The sequence below is a fragment of the Sapajus apella genome, unplaced genomic scaffold (assembly GCF_009761245.1).
Source record: "Sapajus apella isolate SASKATOON/1434 unplaced genomic scaffold, GSC_monkey_1.0 scaffold30, whole genome shotgun sequence".
NCBI lineage: Eukaryota > Metazoa > Chordata > Mammalia > Primates > Cebidae > Sapajus > Sapajus apella.
The window spans coordinates 8,777,693-8,795,187 of NW_022436970.1; the positions used below are offsets into that span (position 1 = coordinate 8,777,693).

At 37.4% G+C, this 17,495-nt stretch overlaps 1 protein-coding gene across 1 annotated transcript in view; it reads left to right on the forward strand.

The window, feature by feature from the left end:
- The window catches only part of PHLPP1 (PH domain and leucine rich repeat protein phosphatase 1), a 250,023-nt gene that overhangs the window by 185,268 nt on the left and 47,260 nt on the right, over positions 1–17,495 (forward strand). Inside the window, exon 10 of the mRNA XM_032293679.1 lies at positions 3,662–3,817. Coding sequence (XP_032149570.1) covers positions 3,662–3,817 — 156 coding nt within the window. The remainder of the gene's footprint in view (positions 1–3,661; positions 3,818–17,495) is intronic.

Consider the following 17,495-nt stretch of genomic DNA (forward strand, 5'->3'; position numbering starts at 1 on the left):
TTACAGATCAAGTGAGAGGATCTCACAATAGATGAGCAGTTTTGAAAATTGCTGACTTAGTGTTTCACTTGGTATCATAAGCCCAAAAAAGTTTGCTTTAAAAACTAATATGGTGTCTTTCACCCTTGTGTGGTGTCTTCAGTTACAAAGTTTCTTCATGCATTGCAGTGAGGAGTAAAGTATGGCTTTTGATTCTCAGCCAGACTTCTCAAAACCATGCAGGCAGTGGTGCTTGGTGGAAATTTTTAAATAAGCCAAAAACAATCTTTGAACCAAACAATATGATTGGTTCACTTCTGGGGTCTTAAGTCTTTCAGAATCTTCCATCTCTGTTCATTGACTTCATATGTCTATTTTAACCATAAATACCTTTTGTTCTCCCTAGACTTTAACTTTGAGGGGGGAAAAAAGATGGTTAGATCATGAAACCTAGAAAGAGCAAACTGGATTCTCTTTTTCTTGTGAAACTTGTGAGTAAAAGGTTCAAGAACTTCTCTTTCCTTCGCTCTCTCAAATATGTTCTTATTTTTAATTTCATAATTTTCACTTTAATGGCAAGATTTGCAAAACAGCCATGTGATGACTTTTATTGTCTGTAAACATAGACAAATATTTTCAAGTTATTTATTCATGGTCTAAAATATTAATGGATTTTAATGACTAGCCATGCAGTTAGTAAACAAGAGAGTCTATCCAGTGCTGTCCTGTAGAACTTTCTGTGATGATTGAAGTGCTCTGTACCTGTGCTACTGGCCACATGTAGCTATTGAGCACTTGAAATGTAGCTAATGATGTGACTGAGGAACTGAATTTTGTGTATTCATTAATTTGTGTAGTTACTTGTGGTGAGTGGCTGCTTCATCTCAGATCTTATTTCCACCATTCTCAACCAATTACTCAACAGAGGAAGTCAGTTATTTTTAGCTATGTATAGTCAAAAATATCAGTGAAAATACTGTAGAGGTATGTCACCATTTTGGAGTAAACTTTCACTTTAGATATACAATCTTTAAAGATATGTGATCAGCATTCCTGTTTTCTTACCAAGAAGGTACACTTGCTTGGTAAGCCTAGTAAACATATTAAGAGTTAAGTTGTCCAATGTGGTAGCCCCTAGCCAGCCATTTAGCCAAGTGACTGTTGAGTGCCTGAAATATGACTAGTCCTAACTGAGACATGCTGTAAGTGTAAAATATACGCTGAATGCAAAATATTAATAATAGTGTACATTAATTACATGTTAAGTTAATACTTGGGGTATATTTTGGGTTAAATGAAATAATACTCTAAAAATTCATTTACCTGTTCCTTTTTACTTTCTTTTAATGTGGCTACTAGATAATTTAAAATTACATGTGGCTTATATTTGATAACACTGTTAGAATGTAGCTCTTATTAAAGAAACCGGAGTTACATTTTCATCCCTGAAAAGCTCTGTTAATTTCATTGTGTTCCTCAGCAATACATTATACTTTTCCACATTGAAAGTGCGCTCTGCCTTAGAATATTATGTTGACTGAGCATTTAGGTTACCCATTGCAGCCATCACCATTAACAAGAGGGTGTGTTTGTGTGTGTGTGTGTGTGTGTGTGTGTGTGTGTGTGTGGTGTCCATGCATGAAAACAGTAGGGAATAAATAATTTGTCAAAAAAAAAAATTTTTTTTTTTAGACGGAGTTTCGCTCTGTCACCCAGGCTGCAGTGCAGTGGTGTGATCTCGGCTCACTGCAACCTCTGCCCCCCGGGTTCAAGCAATTCTCATGTCTCAGCTTCCCAAGTAGCTGGGACTACAGGCACATGCCACCATGCATGACTAATGTTTGTATTTTTAGTAGAGATGGGGTTTCACTGTTGGCCAGGCTGTTCTTGAACTGCTGACCTCAGGTGATCTGCCTGCCTCCCAAAGTGCTGGGATTATGGGCATGAGCCACCGCACCTGGCCTTTTCTTCTATTTTCTCTGTTCTCTTTCCCCCTTCTACCCCTCAATCCCACAGATAGCACATTAGCATCCAAGGCGTCTTCTGCTGAAGGCTACAAAGATATATTTTATATATTATATATATTTATATATGTATTTATATATTTTATACATTATATATTTATTTTTATGTATATGTAAACAAACAAATGCAAGGTAACTGACCTTTTATCCAGTTTCCCCCCCAAATTCATTGACCTTTAATTTGTTCTGTGTCAGAACAGGCTTTTTGAGAATCTAAACACATGCTTATTCAATGCAAATCCCAAATGCTCTATTGTTAAAGAATTTAAACAGTATTCTTGTGTGTGTGTGTGTGTTTTTAAAACACGGGACAAAAAGAGTATGCATTGTTTTTCTGTTTATAATGTTGTTGAGTTGCAAACTCTATATGAGCCCTATTGTTGATGTAATAGACAAAGCTGGCCACCGTAGCTCTTGCCCGTAGTCTCAGCACAGTGGGAGGCCAAGGCAGGAAGATCAGTTGAGCCCAGGAGTTGAAGACCAGCCTGGGCAACATTGTAAGACCCTATCTCTACAAAAAATAAAATTAGTCAGACATGGTGGTATGTGCCTGTAGTCCTAGCTACTCAGGAGGCTGACGGAATAATTTGGAAAAGACGGGAAAAATAAGTTCAAGAGACCTATTGTGTAGGATTGTAACTATAGTTACAACAATGTCTTGTATTCTTGAAAATAGCTAAGGGAGTAGATTTAAATGTTCTCACCACAAAAAAATGATAAATATGTTAATTAGCTTGATTGCATATGTTAATTAGCTTGATTTAGCCATCCCACAATGTATCCCAGGTATATATATATATATGTATTTTTTTTTTTTTTTGAGACGGAGTCTTGCTGTGTTGCCCAGGCTGGAGTGCAATGGCACCATCTTGGCTCACTGCAACCTCTGCCTCCCGTGTTCAAGCAATTCTCCTGTCTCAGCCTCCTGAGTAGCTGGGATTACAAGCATGAGCCACTATGCCCCCTAAATTTTTTAAATATTTTTAGTAGAGATGAAGTTTCACCATATTGTCCAGGCTGGTCTCGAACTCCTGACCTTGTGATCCGCCCACCTTGGCCTCCCAAAGTGATTTTTGTTAATTAAAAATTAATTTTAAAAAATTGTGGGCATTTGAGAGTGAGATCAGAATGGTGGAAAACAGCAGATGGATGAGGAAACCTCATTCTTTGACAGCAGATTGATAAATTAGTCTTAATCTAAAGTGATCAGGATGCAAATTGTAACCTCACTTTTCCTCAACCCCCAGATGTGTGTTTAAACCCAAGGCCTGTATATTCTCTGTAACTGTTAGAGAACCTGAAGTGGTCGTAATGTAGATTTACATTAGATTAACAAGTATTCATCATTTCTGACAGTTCTGATGACCTTTACAAGAAACACAGCCAAGCTTCCAAATGGCTTTTTAAGTCTCTCAAGAAAATAGTGGATTAAGTACCTGCTACTCTCTTTGGGAGGGAGTCTCTGCCTCAGTCTAAGATTAAGCTAGAAGAAAACAGAGACATACAGCCAGGGAAGTGAGGCAAGGAAGAAACAATTAGGATTGTGAAATGCAACTGAGGAAAAACATAACATTTTCTCAGTTAACATTTGTAAAAGTTTGATTGAAGAACCCTCCTACCCTTACTCATTTTTCGGTCTTTTGCCCCTTTTTGTATAGCTTATTTTGTAATAGCAGTCTCCGGAAACTACTGGTAGGACACAATCAGTTGTCAAGGCTGCCTGAAAGGCTAGAAAGAACCTCGGTGGAGGTCTTGGATGTGCAACACAACCAGCTCCAGGAGCTCCCGCCTAACCTTCTGATGAAGGCTGACAGGTAAAGCCATTTGTCTTGTTTGTTCATCTGAGCCTATAAATACTCCCTCATTTATATCTTTGTCCTCTGTGACCTGAGACTGTATAAACTTTCTGATTATGTATCTGTCCCAGATTTATGAAGGAAATAGTTTTGCCGGCCACTTTACTGACCATTTTGTAGGTGATGGAGTCAGGAGCATCCTGTAGATTCTTTATTAACTTTGCTGCTCTCTGGAGTGAACTAGGTTACATTATCCATAAACACGTGTCATGGGGATATAGGTGTCAAACAAGGATGAGAAATGTGCTCCTGTGTTACTACCTGGTCACATCCCATGCCAGGCTTAGCTTCATTGTCTTATGATTCTTTCCTCCTGCTTTCACATGTTTGTGACTTTGGGTGATGGGGATGTATTGTCCCAGAGTTAGCTTAGTTGTTGTCACTGATTTTTGTTGTTGTTGTTTGTTTTTGGTTTTTTGAGACAGAGTCTGACTCTGTCGCCCAAGCTGGAGTGCAGTGGTACAGTCTTGGCTCACTGCAATGTCTGCTTCCCAGGTTCAAGCAATTCTCCTGCCTTAGCCTCCCAAGTAGCTGGGACTACAGGCAGGTGTCACCACACCCAGCTAATATTTTGTATTTTTAGTAGAGATGGGGTTTTGCCATGTTGGCCAGGCTGGTTTTGAACTCCTAGCCTCAAGTGATCCACTCGCCTCAGCCTCGCAAAATGCTGGGATTACAGGTGTGAGCCACCACATCCAGCAGTTGTTACTGTTTTTTAATCCATCCTTCTTATCTTTACCATAATTTCCTCCATTTTCAATTAAGTTATTTTGTTTTGAACAAACAGAATTTTTCTAAATTACTTGCATCGTACACTAAGCATTTGAAGAAGTTGTTTTGAATGTGAGGAAGAGATTAATTCAACATTGAGTGAAGCTCTGTTATTTTGTTGTGATGAGTTGCCATATACAGAATTTTCTTTAAAGAAAGCTTTAAGTAACACTTGGCTGTTAACTTACTTTGGAGCATCTTGTTTGCTTCAAAGCCCATGTGCATCATTCTAAAATGTTTTATGGGCTGATAGCCTGAATTATTTTGACTTCTGCTCCCATGTTTATTTTTAGTGAGTGACCATTACTTTAGAGACAATATGAAGGATCTAACTTTTAGTGTATCTCATGATGAAGACAAAAAAGTTAAATTTAATTTTGCTTCTGGAAGTGCAGAGAAGAGAAGGAAATGATGATGGATCTTTTTATCTTACAAATGTTAGCTATGTTTCAGCATGTGTGATATTATGTGGGTGAAATGGTCGTCTGTGATCTCTGGCTCTCCTAAGCCAAATTAGATTTCCCACTGCGTGTTCCTAAATCCCTGTGCTTACTCCTATCATAATACCCATCACACGCTGTATTGTAATTTCTTGTTCACTTGTCTCTGCATTATTAGATTACTAACTCCATGCAGCCAATGACTCTCAATTGTAGTTTCATCATCAACATCTTACACTGTGTCTGGAATAAAGGAAAGTGCTCAAAAAATATTTGTGTAATAAATGATAGAGAATTTAAGGAATTTCAAATACTGCCTTTATTCCTGGCTTTCTAATTTTTTCTTCCTCATCTTTTCCATAAATCTTTAATAAGATTTTGCTATGAAAATATGATATACATTCAGTAAAGTGTCCAACTTTTAAACATACTGCTCGATGAATTTTTACATATTTGTAGAAATGGTTGCAGGAACCACTTTACCTATAACAAGATATAGAACATTTCTAGCACTCTTCCTTTTCCTTTTGTTCTGTTTTCCTCACTTAAAAAGAAAATTATCTTCAGTGTACTCATGTAAGTTATGACTAATTCCAACTGGAATAATTATAAAGAAATAATAGAACTGTGAGAAAATGGGATTGTCATATTGTAATTGGCCAGTACTGTGTCATCCTCCTGGTAAAAAGTAAACTGTTTCAAGATCATTGAAAGAATTCTTGTTTTTTGGTTTTTGGGTGTTTTGGTTTTTTTGAGGGAGAGTTTAGGTCTGTGGCCCAAGATGGAGTGCAGTGGCATGATCTCAGCTCATTGCAACCTCCGCCTCCCAGGTTCAAGTGATTCTCTTCCCTCAGCCTCCCAAATAGCTGGGATTACAGGTGTTTGCCACCACACCTGGCTAATTTTTGTAATTTCAGTAGAGATGGGGTTTCCCCATGTTGGCCAGGCAGGTCTTGAATTCCTGACTTCAAATGATCCACCTGCCTTGGCCTCCGAAAGTGCTAGGGTTACAGGCATGAGCCACCACACCAGGCCAGAATTCTTGTTTTTACATTAATATCAAAGCACAGTATGCAGCAGACAGATCACTTTAGACAGATGCTTTTTTGTTGTGAATACTATAAAATTTAATTTCTTCTCCTATGGAGAATTATAAATTATGTCATAAGGAGAATCCACTTGTTCCTTTAGAGTTCTACACTGAATCTGTAGAACCAAATAAGTGGATGGATTTAGCTTTTAGGAGTCTTTGAGTGAAATAAAAACCCTTTCTGAATCTGGCCAATTCTGGTAGGTTCACAACTATTAAAGGTGAACAGTGCTAGAATTTCCAATAGATAATAATCATTCTTTATTCATTTCTGAGAATTTGGTTTTACAAAGACGTTTCTGTGTTTCATTCTCTGGAGGCTGTATTTTCATGTTTAGATATGTTTGGACAAGGATTTAAGTAAGAACAATGGTAATTTTAGGGGATTCTGATGACTCCCAGGATTGAGAACCACTGCCTTCCTTGTTGACTTTGTAGTTCTGTACAGGTCACTCTAAACCTCAGTTTTCTCATTTTGCTTTTCGTGCAATTTCCAAGTGGAACCTGTATGTTGGAAAAGGAAGGATTATGTGAAATGGAACGTGAATGTGAACTGGACAAAGATGTGAAGTGAGCCACTGGAAGGACACTGCTATCATAAGCTAGGCCAGCAGTGTTAGCTAAAGGTGTTTAGGCAGAAATTCCCATACAAATAGACTGACCTGTCTTCAGCCAGCTGTGTTTTTGAAAACAGAGGCTGTTGAGGAGAATTTGCCAGCCTTTTGAGGCTGTGAGGGGAGGACAGGGCAGGATAAATGGATTTCTGGCACAGGAGAGTCCTGGAGTAAAAGGTTGGGTGAATGAGAAGGAGCAAACATCTGGGTTTATTTTATGAGAGTAAAACAAATGACCAAAAAATGGCAGAAATAAGAAACTTTTTCAAGAAGGCGTATACCCACACCTTTGTTTTTTATTGTATAATTGCTACACCTCCAGCATAGCTTCGCAACTGATTTAGTAGAATAAGAAGGAAAAGTTAAGATTGTTGATTATCTCGGGCAGATAGGATTATATGAAGTGGGTGCCATACATTTGATTTGCTGTTCTTTCAAACCATATTTTTGTATTATTTCACTTTTTAAAAGATAAGAAAAATAACATGGAGATTTTTACCTACCTATTTTAAAAAACGTTTTTACATTTTGAGACATAATTTAAGCTCAGGAAAATTTACAAATATTTTTTATTTGGTTTGATGAGTTTGAGGGGGAGTGAATAAACTAGTACTGACAGTTGTTGAAGTAGGCCAACTCAGAAAACATGAGATTTAAAATATTAAAGACAGTTTTTAGGAAAGATTCTTTGTGACTGGCTTCTTGTGGGGTAGTTTCAGTTGTGATTTGCTTTTGTTCACATGGTTCAGTGTAGCAAACGTCTCACTGAGTTTAAATCACTGTACTGGATGCTGTAGGACATTGAAAAATGACTAAACATAGGAATTATCCTCAAGAAGCTTGCAATCTAATGAGTTTAAAGTAACTGCACAATCAACCATAGTGAAAGGTAGGTTTAAGAAGGTAGAATAGATGGAAAATGATAAGGTTGATCTAGTATAATTTAGGCTCATGGTATGAAGAGCAACACTTTGTTGTTATGATACGAAGCTGTGTGTTTGGCAAATAGCTGCAGGCATTGGTGAAAGTTGGCTTCAGTTGTCCTTCCATTCAGTATGCTACATAATACAAATCTTAAAAATATGTAAATTCCTTTTTTATATTTGCCTGATAATAAATTATGGTTACAGTTCTGTGTTTCATTATACAACTGAGAAAAAACAAGTCCGGTGTGGTGGTGCTCACCTCTGGTCCCAGCTCCTTGGAAGGCTGAGGTGGGAGGATTATTTGAGCCTAGGAGTTTGAGGCTGCCGTGAGCTGTGATCACGCCACTGCACTCTAGTCTGGGTTACAGAGTATGACCCTGTCTCAAAAAATAAAAAAAAGATATTACAGCTTTAGAATAGTATATATTAATCTGCTATACCTGGTAGCAGGAAGCTATTTGGTAACCAAATAAGAGACAGGGAAATCTGCGTTGAATTAGACAACTTTTAGTCATCTTCATCTTCCTCTGAATACTTGAGGAAGGTATTCTAATCTGGAACACGGGCCTAGATTTCTCATTTTACCTGTCTTCTTAATTAGAGTTGAGAATTTTCCTCATGGATTACTCCAGAAGAGTTTCAGATAATTAGTTGTCATCAACAGATGGGTACGGGAAGGGTAGACATTCTCCATGGGTCACCAGCGTGGATAAGACATTGCCAGAGGGACTGCCATCCTTCTGTTTCTTCCTGAAATCTTGGCAATGGCTGACTCCCTGTCCACCTAGCATCTGCACGCACATTTGATGGCCAGACACCTTCTCCTGATGAATTCAGCCTAATTAACAAAGCCCAAATGAACCCTTTAAAGGAGAGTAATAAGTTCCTGTTGTGGGAGAGCAGCTAGGTCTGTTTTTATTCCTGGTTGGCCTAGGACAAGGTATTTTCAGGGGTAGAAATTGGAGAAGTGTATGTTCAAATGAGCTTCATGGTAATTGCTCTTGTGTTTATTAAATATTCCCAGAGTATTAGTCACATTACAGACCATAAGTTTTAGTGACTCAGACAGAATATGTGTAAATATCAAAGGGACTAAAAGGGAACAGATAATTTAGAGCGTGATCGATTTGACCATGACAACTGGTGCCTTTTCACAAAGACAGATATTTCTGGCATTTTAAAAAGCTGAGTTGCCCACGCAGTGGTTTTGAGTGATGAGGACTGTCTTTCGACGTTCTGCTGTATCATGAAGTTCTGATGTTTGAGAGTCATGGTGGACCAAGATAGTGTTTCTCAAAGTGTCTTCAGAATTTACTAGAGTACTTATCAAACATACAGATTCCTGGCCCTTATCTCAGGTCTTCTCACTTCCCATTTTAGAGGGATAGCCTGGGAACCATAAGAAAAAACTTAAGATCAGAGTAGAACTAAATGAAATTAAGACCCCAAAAAAGCATCAATGAAACAAAATTTGGTTCTTTGAAAGGATAAACAAAATCGATAGACTCCTAGCTAGATTAACCAAGAAAAAGAGAACATCCAAATGAGCAAAATTAAAAATGACAGAGGTGACATCACAGCTGATAGCACAGAAATACAAAAGATCCTCAGGGAGACTACTACAAATATCTCTATGCACACAAACTAGAAAATCTAGAGGAAATGGATAAATTCTATTCCATTCCAGGAAGAAATCGAAATCCTGAACAGACCAATAATGAATGAATTACAAAATTGAGTCACTAATAAAAAGTCTACCAACAAAAAAAAGTCCGGGAGCAGATGAATTCACATCTGAATTCTACCAGACATAACAGAAGAGCTGGTACCAATCTTACTAAGCTATCCAAACATTGAGGAGGCAGAATTCCTCCCTGACTCATTCTTTGAAACCAGTGTCATCCTGATACCAAAATCTAGCAAGGACACAACAAAAAAGGAAAATAACAGGCCAATATCTCTGATGAACGTAGACACAAAAATCCTCATTAAATAGCAAACTGAATTCAGCAGCATATCAAAAAGATAATTCATCATGCTCAAGACAGCTTTATTCCTGGGATGCAAGGATGATTTAATATACACAAATCAATATATGTGATTCACCACATAAACAGAATTAAAAACAAAAACTGTATCGTCTCAATAGATGAGAAAAAAGTCTTTGATTAAAATCCATTATCCCATTATGATAATGAGTTTCAACAAACTAGGCATCAACAGAATATACCTCAAACTAATAAGAGCCATCTACGACAAACCGACAGCCAACATCATACTAAATGGGCAAAGGTGTTCCCCTTAACACTGGAACAAGACTCCTTGACTATTCTCACCATTCCTATTCAACATAGTACTAAAAGTCCTAGCCAGAGCAGTCAGGCAAGAAAAAGAATAAAAGCCATCCAAAAAGATAGAAACCAAATTATCTGTTTGTTGACAATGTGATTCTATACCTAGAAAACCCTAAAAATTCCTCCAAAATACTCTTAGACTTGATAAACAACTTTAGTAAAATTTCAGGATTCAGAATCAGCATCAGAAATCAGTAGCATTTCTATACACCAGTAACATTCAAGCTGAGCAACAAACCAAGAATACAATCCCATTTACAATAGCACACACAAAAAAATACCTAGGAATACATTTATTTGAGGAGGTAAAGAGCTCTAGAAGAAGAACTATAAGACACTGATGAAAGAAATCAGAGATGACACAAACAAGTGGAAAAACATCCCATGCTCATGGATTGGAAGAGTCAGTATCATTTAAATGGCTATACTGCCCAAACAATATACAGATTCAATGTAATTCCTATTAGATTACCAATTTCATTTTTCATGAAATTAGAAAAAAATTATAAAATTTATATGGAAACACAAAAGAGCCAAATAGCAAAAACAGTCCTAAGCAAAAAGAACAAAGTCTTAGGCATCACATTACCTGACCTCAAGGTAATTTACTGCAAATGCTGTAGTAATGAAAACTGCAATGAACCAGTACAAAAACAGACAAATAGGTCAAAGTAACAAAATAGAGAACCTGGGAATAAAGCCATACACCTACAACCAACTGATCTTTTGACAAAGTCAACAAAAATAAACAATGAGGAAATGACACCCTATTCAATAAATAGTCTGGGAAAACCGGTTAGCAATGTGCAGAAGAATGAAACTGGACCCTTGCCTTTTACTATATACAAAAATTAACTCAAGGTGGATTAAAAACTTAAATATTAATACCTCAAAGTATAAAAATCATAGAAGAAAACTCAGAAAAACTCTTCTGGACATTGGCCTAGGCAAAGAATTTATGACTTAGACCTTGAAGGCAAATGCAACAAAAACGAATATTGACAAATGGGACTTAATTAAACTAAAGAGCTTCTGCACAGCAAAAGAAACAACAGAGTGAACACACAGTCCACAGAATGGGAGAAAATATTTGCAAACTGTGTAACTGACAAAGGACTGATATCCAGAACCTGTAAGGAACTCAAATAATAAAGAAACAACTCCATTAAAAAGTGAGCAAAGGACATGAATAGACGCTTCTCAAAAGAAAAAATTCAGGCTGTCAGCAAACATGAAAAAATGCTCAACATCACTAATCATCAGAGAAATGCAAATTACAACCACAATGAGATACCATCTCACACCAGTCAAAATGACTATTAAGTAAAAAAAAAACAACACATGTCAGCGAAGATATGGAGAAAAGAGAACACTTATACATTGTTGGTAGGAATGTAAATTAGTTCAACCCCTATGGAAAACAGTATGAAGATTTCCCAAAGAACTAAAAATAGAGATACCATTCTACCCAGCAACCCCACTACTGAATATCTACCCAAAGTAAAATAAATTATTTATCAAAAAGACACCCTCCCTGCACTCATATGTTTATTGCAACACTAGTCACAATAGCAGAGTCATCGAATCAACCTATATACCCATCGGTGGTGAATTGGATAAATAAAATATGGTACATATACGCCATGGAATACTACACAGCCACAAAAAAGAACAAAATTACCTCCTTTGCAACAACATGGATGCAGCTGGAGACTGTTATCCTCTGAATTAATACAGAAACAAAAACAAATACCACACATTCTCTCTTAATACATGGGAGCGAAACAGTGTGTACATATGGACATAAAGCTGGAAACAAGAGACACAGGACTCTGAAGGGGTTAAGGGATATAAGGTTTGAAAAACTACTTATTGGATACTATTTGGTAGTACCTAAATATTTGGGTGATGCCTAAATGCCAGCATTACACAATTTACTCATGTAACAGACCTGCACATGTACCTTGTGAGTCTAAAATAAAATATATATGTACCTGAACTTAACTCACACCCAAAATGGAAACAACCTAAATGTTCCTCAGCAGATGTGTTGACAAACAATATGTAGCCATATGTGAATTATGAATTATATCTCAATAAAGCTGTTAATAAAAAAATAAGAAAAACAGTACCTCAGGTATTGAGGGATATACTTCCTTAACATCGTATACACACACACTTAGTCCTAAAGCCAGTTTCTTAGTGGGGAAACCCCAGTGGTGTTTCCACTAAGATCAGTAACCGGAAAGGAATGCCCATTATTTTAACTCTTATTCAGTGTTATGCTAGCTATATTAACCAGGGAATTAGACAAGAAAAGATCAGTTAGAGACATGAGAGTTGGTAAAGAAGAGATAAATTAGCTCTATTGTAATTAACATGATAGTATACTTGGAAAATCCTAGACAATCACTGATAAGTGAATTCAAACAATAAAACATTTCAGTAAAGTAACAGAATATGAAATCAATATGCAGAAAGCAAAAGCTTTTGTATACACAAGCATAGCCATTGGAAGACACATTGGTTGTGAAAATCCCATTTAAAATAGCATCAAAGAAGATTAAATACTTAGGAATAAACTTAAGAAATGTGCAAAAACTATATGAATAAAACATTAAAACACTTCTGAAATTTGCAAATTTAAACAAATTGAACAATATTCCTTGTTCTTAGATAGGATGACTTAATATTGTTAAGATGTCAGTTTTTTGTACGTTACTTTGCAAATTTAATACAATCATCATGTAAATACCAAAACACTTTTATAATGAAGTTAGACAAATTGATGCTACTGTTCATATGGTTAAAAGAATCAAATAAGAATAGCCAGGAAAACACTGAAAAAGTAAGACTATTAATACAAGGGAGAGACAAACTTTACCAGACAGCTAAACATGTATGTTTTAGTTCTTTCTGCTGAGAAGGCGGCCTAGAAGTAGTGACACCCCAGTACCAGGAAGTATCTCTAACATCAAGACCTTGGTTTTTGGCTGGTCGTGGTGGCTCATGCCTGTAATCCCAGTTCTTTGGGAGGCTGCGGAAGGCATATCACCTGAGGTCAGGAGTTCAAGACCAGCCTGGTCAACATGGTAAAACCCCATCTGAACTAAAAATACAAAAATTAGCTGGGCCTTGTGGTACGTGCTTATAATCCCAGCTACTTGGGAGGCTGAGACAGGAGAATCACTTGAACCCAGGAGGCAGAGGTTGCAGGGAGCCTAGATTGAGCCATTGCACTCTAACCTGGGCAACAGAGCAAGACTCTGTCTCATAAAAAAACAAAAGAAACAAAAAGAAAAGACCTTGGTTTTTGAGTACCATTCTTTGGAAAAGAAATCAGGTGTCCTTGGAAACAGGATTGATTGTAGGGCTAGAGCAGACTGAACACAAGATGAGCCCAAAAGTAAACAAATGCTCTGGCTGGGCGTGATGGCTCATGCCTGTAATCCCAGCACTTTGGGAGACTGAGGCAGCCAGTTCACCTGAGGTCGGGAGTTCGAGACCAACCTGACCAACATGGAGAAACCTTGTCTCTACTAAAAATACAAACAGTAGCTGGGAGTGGTGGCACATGCCTGTAATGCCAGCCACTCAGGAAGCTGAGGCAGGAGAATCACTTGAACCTGTGAGGTGGGGTTGTGGTGAGCCAAGAGCGCCATTGCACTCGGGCCTGGGCCACAAAAGGGAAACTGTCTCAAAAAAAAAAAAAAAGCTTACAAAATGATGGGAGCGTGTCAAAGGATGCATGAGTCAACTTGTAGAAGCTCCCAGTGGCCACATTTGGGACATTGTGAGCAAAAAGTACACAATGATAGTAATGAATTCTATCCAGCAGTGTAAAATAAACATCTATATGACCATACTGAAGTAAAACAGGTAATTGGATAAATAAATAGGGACAGCTTTTGTAAGATAATTCCGTTTAACAAACTTTAAGTAGAGGGAACCTTGAAAATAGAAAAATCATTTGGCAAACAACACAGAAGTGATTGTTACAAAGCACAAATGCTAAATTATTGGGCAAAAGTATGAGAAACGGAAGAGTTTCATAGTCTCAAATGATCTCTCCACACGTTTACTAAATTACAAAAGAAAAAAAATTATAACTTTGCAGTGGAGATACTGGGCAGACACCACCTTAACCAAGTAAGCAAAGCTAATATCTGCAATAAGACATTGGCGTCACATACCTCCTGATGTGATGCCCTGAGAAGGGTACAACCGTTATGGTATTTTTGCCAAAACTTCATGACCTTATTCTAATGATGATGAAACATGAAACCTAGATTGAGAGACACTTTACAAAATATTTGTCTAGTACACTTCAAAAACATCAAGGTCATTTAAGATAATGAGACTGATTGGAGGAGACTGAGGAGGCCTGATAATGAAATACACCGTGAAGTATCAGCCTTGTGAAGATAGATGAAACTGTCAAAAGGGCTTTGTTGTAAAAACAAGCAATAATAAGAAACTTAAAATGTTTTGACACTTCTGGAATGCTTTGGAGACAAAAATCAGAGGGCTGCCTAAAAGTGAGTTTTGCTGGGGTTAGACAGTTGTGACTATATGGATTTTCAATGTTATATATAAGTCCCAGTACAGATTTCCAGAAAAATTATTAAATGAATGCCTGGTATGCCTACAAATAAATAAATCTGTTATGGTACCAAATCCTGTGTGCCCTGTTTCAAGGACAGAATTTGGCTGTTAAATTTAAGGATGTGCTGGAAATTACTAAAAAGCAAACAAACAAAACAAAATATATAGATGAGTCAAATGGACAGAATGTGCCAAGGAGAACAGAGCAATTGCTCAAGAAACAGGAAATGGATTTGTCTCACTGCTGTTGCAGGTGACTTTCCAGACACTGCAGGGCAGGAGCCATGTCTGTGTATCTTTTCTCTGTGACTTTTGAACTTTATGCTCAGAAAAGTTCTTGAGTACTATGCAATTTACTAACTTGTTTTAAGAATTGAATTTGAAATGCTCTGCACACACGGTCTTCACATTACATGCAGGTGCCCTACTTGATCCTCCAGCTCCTGGAGGAGAATGTCCCCACAAAAATGTTTTTATAAATATTTTTCAACATTTGAATTTTGGAGACACGTGATAGAAAACTGTGGACTTGAGATTGATGAAATCCACGTTTTATTTCCGTCTCTACCACTAGTTACTATTGAACCATTGCCAAATAATTTTGATTTTCACAGCTTTGATTTCTGTCTTTTGTGAAATATGGAAGGGTATACTTCTGGGATGATGGAAAAATCAAATGAGATAGAAAATAACGGCCGGGTGCAGTGTATCACACCTGTAATCCCAGCACTTTGGGAGGCCAATGCAGGTGGATCACTTGAGGTCAGGAGTTCAAGACAAGCCTGGCCAACATGGTAAAACCCTGTCTCTACTAAAAATACAAAAATTAGCTGGGCATGGTGGTGTATGCCTGTAATCTCAGCCACTCGGGATGCTGAGGTGGGAGAATTACTTGAACCTGAGAGGCGGAGTTTGCAGTGAGTCAGGATCACACCGCTGCACTCCAGCCTGGGTGACAGAGCGAGACTCTTGTCTCAAAAAAAAAAAAAAAAAAAAAAAAAAATCTGTGGTATCTACAAAGTACCTTACAAAAGAAAAGAAAACAGTGATATGTTACTGCTCTTTCTCTAATTAGAAGAGGATTGTGTAGTGAAAAAGCTTATATGGATGAAGCAGGAAACATCTCTTGGTGCATGAAACCATCTTTTTATAGTGTAGTTATTACATAATTCTGTAAGGAAGAAGCTTGAGGATAGTTATCACATCATAGTGAGTTGAGACCTGACTCAGCGCTTTAAGAATTTAGCTTTTTTGCAAGGTTGAAAGCAGAGAGTGGGGCTCTGGAGCCTATTTATTTACTAACGTTGCTATCTGTTGTGGAGAAATTTTGCAAAACTAAAGTATTCGTTCATTCTGGTGGAAGGAGGACATGTAGACTGTTAAACCAATTTAAGTTGTCTCCTGCTGAAACATTGTGAGTAGTAGGAAGAATGGCTCAAGTGAATAGGTATGGAATTTAATTTTCCTGAGACTATGACAATAAAAAACATTTTTAGTTTAAGTGTTTGCTTTTTGACCATTAACCAACAAAGTGATTAAGTCAGACTCTATGCAGTTCGGATGGTGTCCTTTGGAACTACCTCATATAGTTTCAACTAACTAGTTTCATTTTTTGAAGGGGGATGGTGCTGGCATTTTTCCTCCTTAATTTTGCATATAAGGTATATAGTTCCTTAATTACAGGCAAATTTCAAAAAGATGAGAGGATAAATGTGTGTGGAAATCACTTTCATCCCTTTATTCAGATGATAAGAGGGGTTTTTAAAGTCGCTTGTCAGCTTTCTAGATGAGCATTCACTTGTCTGTTTTTAAAACATTCCCTCTTTTCTGGCCTAAAAAATATGCAAATATTGATGAATTCACTCTCTTTTATCTCCTGTGTGTGTGTGTGTGTGTGTGTGTGTGTGTGTGTGTGTGTGTGTTTGACTACATATATCCTAGAGAATTCTATTTTTTTTTTTTGAGGTGGAGTTTTGCTCTTGTCATCCAGGCTGGAGTGCAATGGCACAATCTTGGCTCACTGCAACCTCTGCCTCCTGGGTTTAAGCAATTCTCCTGCGTCACCCTCCCAAATAGCTGGGATTATAGGCACCCGCCGCCATGCCCAGCTAATATTTGCATTTTTAATAGAGAGGGGTTTCACCATGTTGGCCAGGCTGGTCTGGAACTCCTGACCTCAGGTAATTCACCTGCCTTGACCTCCCAAAGTCCTAACTGGCCAAGAATTCTACTTTAATGAAATTATTTTATATGGTGTCCCAGCCAACACTAGTCCATGATATCTTAGGGCAATAAAATGTATTTCTTACATTTTAACTTATTCTAATGCTACACTGAAGAAGTTCTTAACAAGAAATTAGGTGGTCTAAATGGGACCCAAAGAAAGACTCATAAAATTACTCTAAACAGCTATGGTAAACAACTGTGGTGCTGAAACTGGTGTCCTTCCTAGTTTAAAACCATTTCAGAAACTGCAGCAGCGACCTTTATTTTCTTCTCTGTAGCATACATGACTGTAATTTCCCATGACTATTTATGGTCTGGACAGCCCTTCTCTAACTTCCTTTTTTTTTTTTTTTTTTTTTTTTTAAATGTCAACGGAATACGTTTTTCTTTAATGGAAAATGTTCTATTTTGGGGAAGCTGCTTTTCCTCAGATAAGTAATGTGTGTGTGTTGAAGGGATTGTACAAGATTGAAGAGTTTTAAATCAGTGGATTGAGAGCTTGGAGTGACAGTCCTGGTGAGGGCTCCTGATAGACTTTTTCTTTTTTCCTATCCAAAATTAAAAATAACTGTACCTGGTATTCTGTATTCTTTTTAAGGATGATTTTATT